At 41.2% G+C, this 11,257-nt stretch overlaps 2 protein-coding genes across 3 annotated transcripts in view; both read right to left on the bottom strand.

Annotated features, from left to right (window-relative positions):
- Positions 1-1,481, bottom strand: part of LOC104801420 (uncharacterized zinc finger protein At4g06634) — a 2,923-nt gene extending 1,442 nt beyond the window's left edge. Inside the window, exons 1-3 of one of the 2 annotated variants that reach the window (XM_010524690.1) lie at positions 1,220-1,481; positions 479-537; positions 177-376 (exon numbers count right to left, since the gene is read on the bottom strand). In XM_010524690.1, coding sequence (XP_010522992.1) covers positions 177-376; positions 479-537; positions 1,220-1,311 — 351 coding nt within the window. In that variant the 5' untranslated portion in view covers positions 1,312-1,481. The remainder of the gene's footprint in view (positions 1-176; positions 377-478; positions 538-1,219) is intronic. The other variant, XM_010524691.2, reaches the window with a different exon arrangement.
- A 7,545-nt stretch (positions 1,482-9,026) lies between these two features.
- On the bottom strand, positions 9,027-10,487 carry LOC104801419 (serine/threonine-protein kinase-like protein At5g23170). The gene has a single exon (XM_010524688.2). It carries the CDS (start codon positions 10,354-10,356, stop codon positions 9,289-9,291), a length of 1,068 nt encoding a protein of 355 aa, XP_010522990.1. The 5' UTR covers positions 10,357-10,487; the 3' UTR covers positions 9,027-9,288.
- Positions 10,488-11,257: the final 770 nt, after the last annotated feature.

Below are 11,257 nucleotides of genomic sequence, written 5' to 3'. Positions count from 1 at the left end.
CGGAGGGGGTCATTTAGACGGTCTAGGGAGTCATACTAGTCTAGGTCTTAGCAGGAAGATACACTCGAAAATGAATAGATCCAAGCAAAATTCAAAGCAGTAGCTGTCAGCATGCATCAAGTTCACAATAAAGGCGCTATATTACATAAATGAAGATAGCAAACTTGAAGTGATACCTTTCCGCAACCATCATAGTGACAAACATATTGCCGTTCTCCATGGGTGTGGGAATGCTTTCTTAAAGCACCAGCATCAACAAAAGTCTTTCCACATCCTTCATAACTGCAAAGAAATAAAACCTCGGTGGTAGGTTCTGGCTCGGGTTCTGGAGCCTCGGGCTCCTTTTCCTTCTCTTTCAGTTTCTTCAAAGTGTCCTCTATAACGGCATAAAAGGAGCGAGAGAAGTAAACAAATGAGACGAGCACATAAAACAACTTCCATAGAGAGAACAACGATATACACAAGCGAGAAAAGGTACCTGTTACCCATTTCAGAAGATAACACTTTCCACCTGTGGCAACAACATCTTGCGGCACCCTATAAAAGGAGAACCAAAGACAATAGAGTGTTAAGATCGAACCCATAAAGCTATCTCCCTCGCATAAAGCCTTAATCTTTTCCTCCTTACAGACATATGGATAGAATTGGATATCACGTCAAATGCCTTTCTTCCTACTCCTTTATCATCGATAAATACACAGTCACCGTTTTAGCGATTCTTCACATTTTTTTGGAACCCTTTTTTCATCTGATCTATCTATGAGTTGGCCCGTTCAACATCCTTCAAAGTCAATGGTTGTTTCATGATATGGTTACCAAAGATTTCAGGCAACTAAATGCAATGTAATGCCAATGTAGTTCAATAAGCACTACGTCAGCTAAAGAACCAAGATTTTCTTCGAATCTGTGCTTCAGCAAAAGAACCAAGTAATATAATAACCCAACATCCAGCAAACCTGTCCGATAAGTACACGAGCTCTTGTCTAAAACTACCAGTGCATTCAACAATTCATCCGAACTTTACCTTGAATCTAATCGAAACCCAATATAATTCGCTTCACCCGAATACCCGAAATCAAACAGAATTTAGAAGAGAAGGAATCAGAGACAGAAACCCTCCAGTCACAATACAAGCATACACCAGAAGAACCCAACTAAAGAAAGAACCTGAGAAATCAACCAAAAACGTAATCGACACGATGAATTAGGTTTCTATTACCATTCCTTGACCCATTTAACAGCAGGAGCCTTGGTTCTGAGGATAGGGCGTCTCTCGAACGGATTGTTATACGCAAATTGATGATGCTCCATCAAGCTCCCGCCCCTCTATTCGTCCAAGGCTACTGATTCATTCGTCACTTGAGTACGTCAAATAGCGAATAGGTGCGGAAAAAATTTGGGCATAAAATTAGGGTTTATACAGTCTGAGCGAGACAGACGAAGGTAGAAAATAAACAGCGAAGGGAATGGGAGCTCGAACAAGAATTTGCCAATGGAGTCTCCTGATTTAGTTTGGACTGGTCTGAACCGGTTATTGACCGGATCAGGAATTTTGGTTTTTTATTTTCTTAACCGGTTGGTGCAGTGAGACCCGGTTTGAGACGAAAGCGACAACCGCCCAAATGGGTAACACATTAAAATTTATGGGCTGACCCAATTTATTTGAGTTTGGGGTCATTTGCCATTCGTTGCCAAATATTGGGCCTTAAAACGGGTTTCACTGTCCGGTGTCCACGTACATTTGTGGAACGACGCCGTTTCACTGATAAAAGTTTTCCCATGCCACGTGGCTACAGTTTTTTTAACAATTCGAAAATTTATCAAATCTTTATGAGAATTCTATTTGAATATTTCTTTCTAAATGAGAATTCGAACATGAGTTAAAAAAAAATTTTCTTACGGAATGAATTACCTAATCTTGAATTTTTTTTCTCTTCAAATAATAATTAAAAGAGTAACATATCCAGTTTATATGTTTTTTTAATGAAATGTGCATTTTAAAATAATAATGAAAACAGTATTTTAAGATTATGTTATTAGGATGGGATTTGACAAATAGATATTTCTACTATACAATATTCTCGTTATATATATATATATATATAGTTTCGAACTAATACATCATTCCCACTCCAGTATCATTTTTTCCATTTAATGTTATCTTTAATATCTCTAATTTATTTTTAAACGATGATGTTGGGGGATAATTAAAATATTCTAAAACGACAAAATAAATAATATATATTTATTTCTGATAAAACCAATTCAGCGATCAACCGAATTAGATTAATTTATTTTAATATCATAAAAAAATTGAATTGTTTCTTAGTGTTGTGTGTTTGGATATTGTTGAATATCTTCGGCAAAAGATTTCGTACGAAGTGGAGGTGTTGAAAGCCTCGTTTAGAGACAGAAGGTTCGAAGGACGGAAGGGCAAAAGAGTCATTGTGCAAGGTCATTTACGTGACCTAGGGTTTGATTCATTTTAGCTCAGTTTGTTTTCGACTCTCTCTCTCTTCTCTCTCTTGCGGCGAATGTTCTCTCTGCTGTATTTTCTGGTGTCGTTTCCGACGGTTCCCGGTGGTGCTTTTCTTGTAACCCTAGTAGAACGTTGATCCTCTTCCCGAGACGTAGGTCCGAGCTCCGACTCAGTAACCGAACTCGTATATCGTCGTGTCTCCTTTCTTTTTTGTTCTTGCGAACGAGAGTAATCGGAGAGTTCTCGGTGAGGTTTCGAGAGCGATTCCTCTACAAGTGATATCAGGAGCCCGATTCGTGGCGAGGCACGGCGGATCTGTGGTGGAAATCACCTGAGGTATGTTCTGTTTCGGTCTGAGCGTTCTAACCGGGGTGATCGAGGTGTTTCAGGCACGAAACGGTGAAAAGGAAGTCGTCTGGTAGTAGATCGGCGGTCGACACCCACGGCGGAGCTCAGATCGACGGAGGAAAGAGGTAGGTTTTCCCGGATCTGACTCGGACTGAGTAAATCAGTCGAGTTTAGACTCCGAAGAGGTGAGTTACTGCTCGGTTTGCGTAGATCTAGGGTTTTGTGGGGGGAACCGGTGAAAACCGGTTGTTTCCGGTGAGTCTTGGCTGTGACTCGTTCGAGTCACGACTGAGTCGTCTTCGGGGTTGAGTCAACGTCCGAGTTGGCTCGAGTTAACTCGGCAGCTTCTGCGTTCCGAATTAGGGTTTTCGGTTCTGATCCGGTTTAGCCGGTTCAACCAAAATTGTCCTATTGAACCGGGTTCGATTTAAAATCGAACCGGGTTTAGTCGAGTTAGGTTAAAGGTTGACCAATTTCTGGTCAACAGTTGACTGGGTTAGGAAAACCGGACCGGTTCAGGTCAATTGGATCGGTTCAGGTCCGGTTTGGGGTCAATTGGACTGGTTCGGGATAACTTAGACCGGTTTAGGTCAATCTAGGACTGGTTTAGGACAATAGAGTCCGGTTTAGGTCAATTTAGATCGGGATTGGGCCGATTTAGGTTTGATTAGGGTCTGTTTCGGCCAAATATGGTTGGTATTGTCTGGTTTAGGGTCTGTATCGAGTAGAACAGGTCTAGATTGGTCGGTTTAGGGTTAGGATTGTCTGATTAGGACTTAAAATTGGTCGATTTTAGGTCTGATTGGTTCGATTGGGTTTGATAGAGTCCGGTTCTTAGGGTATTCTATCTGGTTTAAGGTAATTAGGGTCTGTATAGATCGATTTATCCTAGGTAGTAACAGATTAGATCTGCAGTAGACTTTGATTACCTGGTTTCAGTCCATAGAGTCCGGTAATTCTATCCGGTTAGACCTGAATAAAAGGATTTGGCTGAATTAGGTGAGTTAGAAGTCAGTATTAGGCTTGAAATCGATAGGTACATGTCTGTAAGGGTTGATTTTAGTCTAGATAAGGTCTGATCAGATTTAATTAGGTCGGTTTTAGACTTAGTTTAGATCTGATTAGGTTAATTCAAGTCTGATCAGGGGTAGGTAAGTCAATATAGGGTTGGCTTAGGTCTGATTAGGACTTACGTAGACAGAATAGACTTGGTTTATGTCTGATCTAGATTGATTAGGTCAGTGTTAGCCTTGGGGTGGTCTGATTACACCTAATCAGGTCTTAGGTAGGCAGGTTTAGAGTCTATTAGGTCTGTTAGGTTGAAGAATACCTAGGTTTAGGTCCTCTTAGGATCGGTCTTACTCCTTAGGTCTGGTTTCAGGTGCTCTTAGGGTCGGTTTAGTCATTCCCAGGTTTAGTGTCGTCCTAGGTAGGTCTAGTGCATCCTCGGGTTAGAGATTAGGTATTCCTTAGTGATGTCTGCCCCTCTGTATCGTGGCCTTGACTCGAGAAGTTCGACGGCAAGGGAGACTTCTGCTTATGGAAGGAGAAGATGTCCATTAGCTTAGAGATCTTAGGGTTATGGGACACACTAGAGGATGATCTATCTACGTGGGGGTTGCTGATGAGGGGAGCCCACAAACTCCAGCTCGAGAAATCGAGGATTTGGGAGGTCTTACGACCCTTTCCACCGAGTCATTAGGACTCGGGGCAAAGGGATCGGGACTCCAGCTCTCAAAGAGAGACAAAAAAGGAGTAGAAGGGCTAGGAACCTCATAGTGCTTGCTCTAACGGATCAGGTTCTAAGGAAGGTCATATCCGAAAGGACGGCCTTCGGAATCTGGAGGAAACTAGAGCGGTTGCACATAGAGCAATCCCTCTCCAATAGATGTACCTCATGCAGAGGGTGTCAGGGTTTAGGATGGACAGCTCTAGGACGATAGAGGAGAATTTAGACATTTTTCAGAAACTATTGTCCGACCTTCACAGCCTAAATGTGAAGGTAGAGGAGAGTTTACCGTGTGAACTCCTTACCTCCTGCTTACGAGCAGCTGAGGGAAGTCCTGAAATATTCCCGAGAAATCGGGTGGCGGGAAGAAGAAGGCCAAAGACCAGGTGGAGTGTTGGTATTGCGGCAAGAAGTGACATTATAAGAAGGAGTGTAGGTCCCGCAGGGCGAAGGAGGAGACCGAGGGTAAGGGGGTGTTGGGTTTTCCTGGGATCTCATAAGCGAATCCTATTCCTAAGAGATCAGTTCTAGGGTTTGCGCAGCGGATGTAAAACAAAAATTTTGATAAAACCCTAAAACATATCATGCATGATCTTGTAGAAACGATAGAACACTTACCTCAATCGATCCGGGGCCTGTATCAATTGATATGTTCATCTGATCACTGTAGGCAGGAAGAATACCTTGCCCTCTACACGTATCCACACCTCGGGATGGATTCCAACCTTTGGAACTTGTCTGCTAGGACTCGAATCTTCTATTCGATGATGTGCTTTGAGAAAACGAGATTTAGATCACTTCTTCAACCCTTTAGACTCTCCAAAAAGGTCTGAAGAAGTTCTATTTTTTGGCTCCCTAGTGTTAGGGTTATTAATCTCCTGTTGTTCAAGTGATTACCCTAGATCCGGATTTTAAAATTAAATCTGAAACCCAGACCGAATGGACTGCTTAGTAGTCCGTTCGGTCTGGACACTTGGTCCGTTCGAACCAGTCTCATAACTAGGTCCGTTCGGACCGAGGGTCAGTCCGTTCGGTCCAACACTTGGTCCGTTCAGACTAGACTCTCTAGTCCGTTCGGTCCAACAATTTGGTCCGTTCAGACTAGATGCTCCGGTCCGTTCGGTCCACTCCTAGACCGGACGGTCCGGACCTCAGTCCAGATTTCTCGACGTTTTCTCGTGCATTTGTCCTTCCCTGCATGTGTGACCCTGTACGTAGGTTCATTCGATATAGCAGTATAACCCGAAATCTCTATTCCGGATATACAAGTCATAGGCGGTCTCTAGCAAGACAATATGACTACCTATCTCGAATAGAGTTTGTTCGTGATCTTACGAACGCCAGTGATGATTCCGGTTGATGATCCTTTTGTATCACGATATCATATGTCGAATATAAGGCATGGACAAGCCACCTTATCTGATTCGACTGCTTTCTCGTTCACTGAGTTCGACTGTCTGAAATAGACGACATTCGTCCATAGTGCGGCCACACATTTCTACAGTCTCGCTCACACGAGGGGTCCAGCGATATCTCTCTCTTTTACGAGAGGTACAAATCCCGTCTTGACTATCTACAATCCATCACATGATTCGTTTCGTACCTGATACACACCTTTATAGTCCTCCTGTTACGCAAAACGCGACTCCTCATGTTGGATTCCGTAGATATCTCAGATCTAAGGATCCAATCATGGAACTGCCATATGAGATTCAAGTCATGACGCTAGTCCATGTGACAATCTCATGCGGGTCAATCCAGTATTTCGTTCTCCAACGAATACCTATGATTGTGATCGTATCCAATACCTATGATCATCTATGTGATCATCAATCACACATCATACTAGTCTTATTATGTCATCATTCTCATAATGACACAAGACTAGGGAGTTTAGTATCATTCATAATGATACATGGATTTCATAACACATCTAGTATGCAAGAACATGTAATGAATCAAATACTCTCATAAACCATAGAAAGTATCAATACATCAAATGTATCTAAATAAAGCTCATAAACAGTACATCATAGAGCACTAAACCAACAGGGGGTAGTAGCCTCGGTTCAGGAGTATGATTCGGAGGTACTTTTAGTATGCTCCGACTACTCCTCGGGTGGAGGTTCGGAGGTGAGGTCTCCACGTCTAGGTGGAGTTACCTCGGGTAGGAAGCTCAGGGGAAGGGGCGAGCTAGGGAATGCTGGGTCACCGGGTAGAGTCGGTGAGGGTAGTAGCGCTAGGGGCATTTTCTTTCGGGGTGGAGCACGTGCTTGCACGTGTTCCGAGCCTTCGGTAGAGTTCCTATAGGTCGACTAGGGGAGTCTTCACGGGGTAAAACCCATGGGGACACCTTAGTTGGTAGGTAGGCGTCCAGGGTAGAGGTCATAGGTTGTTTGATCTTCACGGGGATCAAGAATTAGGTTTGCTAGTATGACTCAAGGTTATCTCGGGGCAGTCGGGATAGACTCGGGGGACGGGTAGATGTCGGGGCGTGACCCTCGGGGGGCCATAGGTGAGGTATAGACTTCACCGGAGGGGGTCATTTAGACGGTCTAGGGAGTCATACTAGTCTAGGTCTTAGGTAATCTTCGGAAGCAGAGATGTCGGGGGACACTCGCTTGGGTAGGTTAGGTGCGTCGTGTCACGCTGAGTTGTGTTTATGACACGCTCGGTAAGGACTCCTTTAGAAAGGTAGGTTCAATGCGCCTTGAACCATGCCCAGAGGGGGAGTTACATGGAAGTTACGGGATCGACATACTAGGGTTAGGCGTGTTTCTTTTCTTCGTGTTTTCTTTGCATGTTTTTTGCAGAAGAAGGTGGAGATTTGTTGAATATCTTCAGCAAAAGACTCCGTACGAAGTGGAGGTGTTGAAAGCCTCGTTTGGAGACAGAAGGTTCGAATGACGGAACGACAAAAGAGTCATTGTGCAAGGTCATTTACGTGACCTAGGGTTTGATTCATTTTAGCTCAGTTTGTTTTCGACTCCCTCTCTCTTCTCTCTCTTGCGGCGAGTGTTCTCTCTGCTGTATTTTCCGGTGCCGTTTCCGACGGTTCCCGGTGGTGCTTTTCTTGTAACCCTAGTAGAACGCTGATCCTCTTTCCGAGACGTAGGCCCAAGCTCCGGCTCAGTAACCGAACTCGTATATCGCTGTGTCTCCTTTCTTTTTTGTTCTTGCGAACGAGAGTAATCGGAGAATTCTCGGTGAGGTTTCGAGAGCGATTCCTCTACAGATATGTATTAACATTATATATATATATACGTTAATAAAAAAACATTATATTTACTGATGCATTGTTTCATACGCAATGTTTCTTGTAATTATACAAAAAAAAAAGTAAAACAGGAGATTTTGTGATATAAGTACTCTTAAACTCCAAGTCCTGAACAGATCACATGTTGTGATCCTAATTGATATATATATATATATATATATATATATATTCATGAAACGATGCATATATATATATATATATATAATATTTAAAATCGTCAAAACATTATTGAAATTATTACTGTGTCGAAAAATTTTAACCGGTAGTTGATCTTTACCAACAACTAATAAAATACTATATATTACATTAGCCATACATAGATGATTTTGGTGGTTGCAAGTAGTTTTCTGTGGCCACTACATATACATGGTAAAACTGTTTTATATTATCCGGATACCCGTGAAACATAAATATATATTTATAAATATATTTAAAATTTAGAATTTTAAAATTATTTTTATGTGTTGATTTAAGATCAAGCGAGGATTAGTTTAAATTTAAAAGATTTAAAGATGTTGAGTCATAGTAAAACGTTATTTAGTACACCTCTTGAACTATAAAAAAGAAATAATTTTGTATTATTTGGATAACCGCAATACCCATAAAACAATATTTATTATTCGAACCCGAACCCGAAAATTTAGGTATTTTAATATTATTATCCAATTTCATATCTCATTCTTTCGAATACCCGAAATTTCAGGTATGCAATCCATAGGTCAAATTATTTATCTGAAATTTGGATTTTTTTTACTCATCCCTAGTAAAACACTAGTAATAGTTACATTTTCAGGATACTATATAAGCTTTTCGCATTTTTATTCAATACGTTTAAGCCTTCAAACCCCAACACTATAAATTTAGAGACAATATTAGTTTTAAGTATATAATTAATTATAATTTTTTCAAATAGGTAATCAAAACTTTGGGAACTGATTCATTTTTCCAATATATTTATACATTAGATATTTAGACAGTAAATATGTTTAGTGGTGAAAAAAATTGCTTAAATATTCAATTTTCGTTAAAGTTTGATCTTATTTTAGACCTAAAAGACAACAAAATTTAATTAAAAAATGTCGTTATACTATCAATATTTGTTAGATTCATGTGCATTTATAAGGAAAAACGACATCTTTTGTCTCAATATAAAATAACAATTAATATACGGAAGAACATAATTACACTGGTTATAATATTATACTGACCATGCATTAAACATAAATATAAAATAAAAACTGAAAAAAACAATTTATAAAAAAAGAAAACACGTAGCTATGAACAAGGACGGACATGCTTCGTTATATTCCGTGCCCACTTCCCACCAACTTGGGAATCTTCTGCTTGGATGTCACGCGCCTCTTTCTTTTTTCTTTTTCTTTTTTAATTTTTTTTAATTCGAAGAATGTTTTGACTTTCGAAAAACCCCTTTGACTCGACTCGTTCCTCCCTAATTCACCTAACTCGGCAGGTTTGACTCAGCCATGGCTCCGAAACCTCCGTCTTCGTCAGAGACTCTCTGTAACGCTTTCCCCGTTTTCTCCGCCGTCTCATCGCAACAAGCCCGCGCAAAACGCTCATCCACAGCGAAACATTCCTCGGTGGCTCCGTCAAGCTCGCCGCTATCTCCGCCACGATTTCTCCGGCGGACGGCCGAGATTCCGCAGTTGCCGACACGCACCTCGCCGCAGTCCGAATAAGACGTTCGATCGATGGCGGTGGATATTCTCCGCCGGAGATTTCACGGACATTACCGTCGTTGATCAACGGGATCGCCCAGTCTACGATCGAAGCCGGCGAGCGAGAGAGATCAATGGCTTTTCTGCAAGTCACGATCTCCAGCACAGCGACGCCGTAGCTGAAGATGTCAGTCTTCGTGGTAAGATTTTCCGGAGAAGTATAGCTCGGGTCGATGTATCCGATCGTCCCCGCCGGCGGACTCGCCTGAATGGCTGAGTCGGCTAGGTGAGTCGACACGGCGAGTCCGAAGTCGGCGAGTTTCGCGTCCCAGCTCGAATCGAACAGGACATTCTCCGACTTGACGTCGCGGTGGATGACGGCTCGCTCGTGGAGGAAGTTAAGCGCACGCGCCACCTGAAGGGAGATCTCCAATCGCCGGCGCCACGTGGGACGAGAAGAGGTCGCCACGTGTAACAGATGGTGCAGCGACCCGTTCGGCATGAACTCCATAACCATGAGCTTGACGTTCACTGAGTCACGACTCGCTCCGACGAAGCTGACGACGTGTGGACTCGGGGAAGGAAGAGACGACAAAACCCTGATCTCGTTTTCGAGTTTCTTCATCCTCTCCGCTTTTACAGTGACTGAATCACGACAGACAGACGCCGCCGACGTCGTCGGAGAAGGAGACGATGACGAAGGTGCTTTAATGGCGACGGTTCTATGATCATCGTGTTCGAGAAGAAGACCTTTGTAGACACTCCCATGGCTTCCTTTTCCGATAAATCTCGACGGAGAGAATCCATCGGTGGCTTTAACAAGCTCTTCGTAATCGAACTCCATTGTCGTACGTCTTCACTGAAAATTTTCTGCAACTCGCTTTCATGTGTTTATGTATTTCTGAGTTAAAGGGATGATGAAAAAAAAAACTTTTTTTACGTAAAAGAGGAAAGGAAGGGAGGGAATAAAGGTGTTTTTGTAATGCAAATATTAATAATGGGAAAATTATTGAGGAAAGCAAAAGTGTATTCGATAAAAGCAAAAGTATACTGTCCTAGTTTTAATACAAGCTTTTTCGTTATTATTGTTTAATTGTATTTTATCAATAAAATAAGATACCAAAAAAAATCAGCAAACGAAAAAAAAAACCAAACATATGAATGAAAAACATATACATACATAAATATATAATGATCATGCTGATCGCTCATCCTACATGTCTGTTGAATCTGTCGTAAGAGATCATAAAAATCAGTTATGGTGTATCAAATTTTTACGTGTGGGCCCGGTTTGGTCTGGGATTTGATTTCGGTTTAGATTGATTCATAGTGATAACAATTGAACCAGAAAGAAAATAAATTTAAATTTGGTTTGGATTATAAGAAAAAATTTTCTTTTAACTTGAAATTTATTTCATTCTCGAGATCGGTCAGAAACGAAGAAAAATAAGCCGAATTTAATTTTATTTTCATCCCGATTCAATTGTTATCATCGTAAACTAATCTAAAGTGAAATCAAATCCAATTTAGATTGGATTTTAAAGAATTTAAAAAGATGGATGGAAGAAAATTAATTTATGTTGTTGTTTCAATCAAAATGAAGAATACTAGGTATTTATACAACTCACAACAATCACACCAAACCGAATTAAATCGGTCTAAATCGTTTATATTCTCTAATAATTATCAATTTGATTTAGAGTATCTTCACTATATATATATAAAATAAATAAATAAATAAAAGG

The sequence above is a fragment of the Tarenaya hassleriana genome, unplaced genomic scaffold (assembly GCF_000463585.1).
Source record: "Tarenaya hassleriana unplaced genomic scaffold, ASM46358v1 Cleome7, whole genome shotgun sequence".
In the NCBI taxonomy this organism is placed as follows: Eukaryota; Viridiplantae; Streptophyta; class Magnoliopsida; order Brassicales; family Cleomaceae; genus Tarenaya; species Tarenaya hassleriana.
This window is presented reverse-complemented; position numbering and strand designations above follow the sequence as displayed.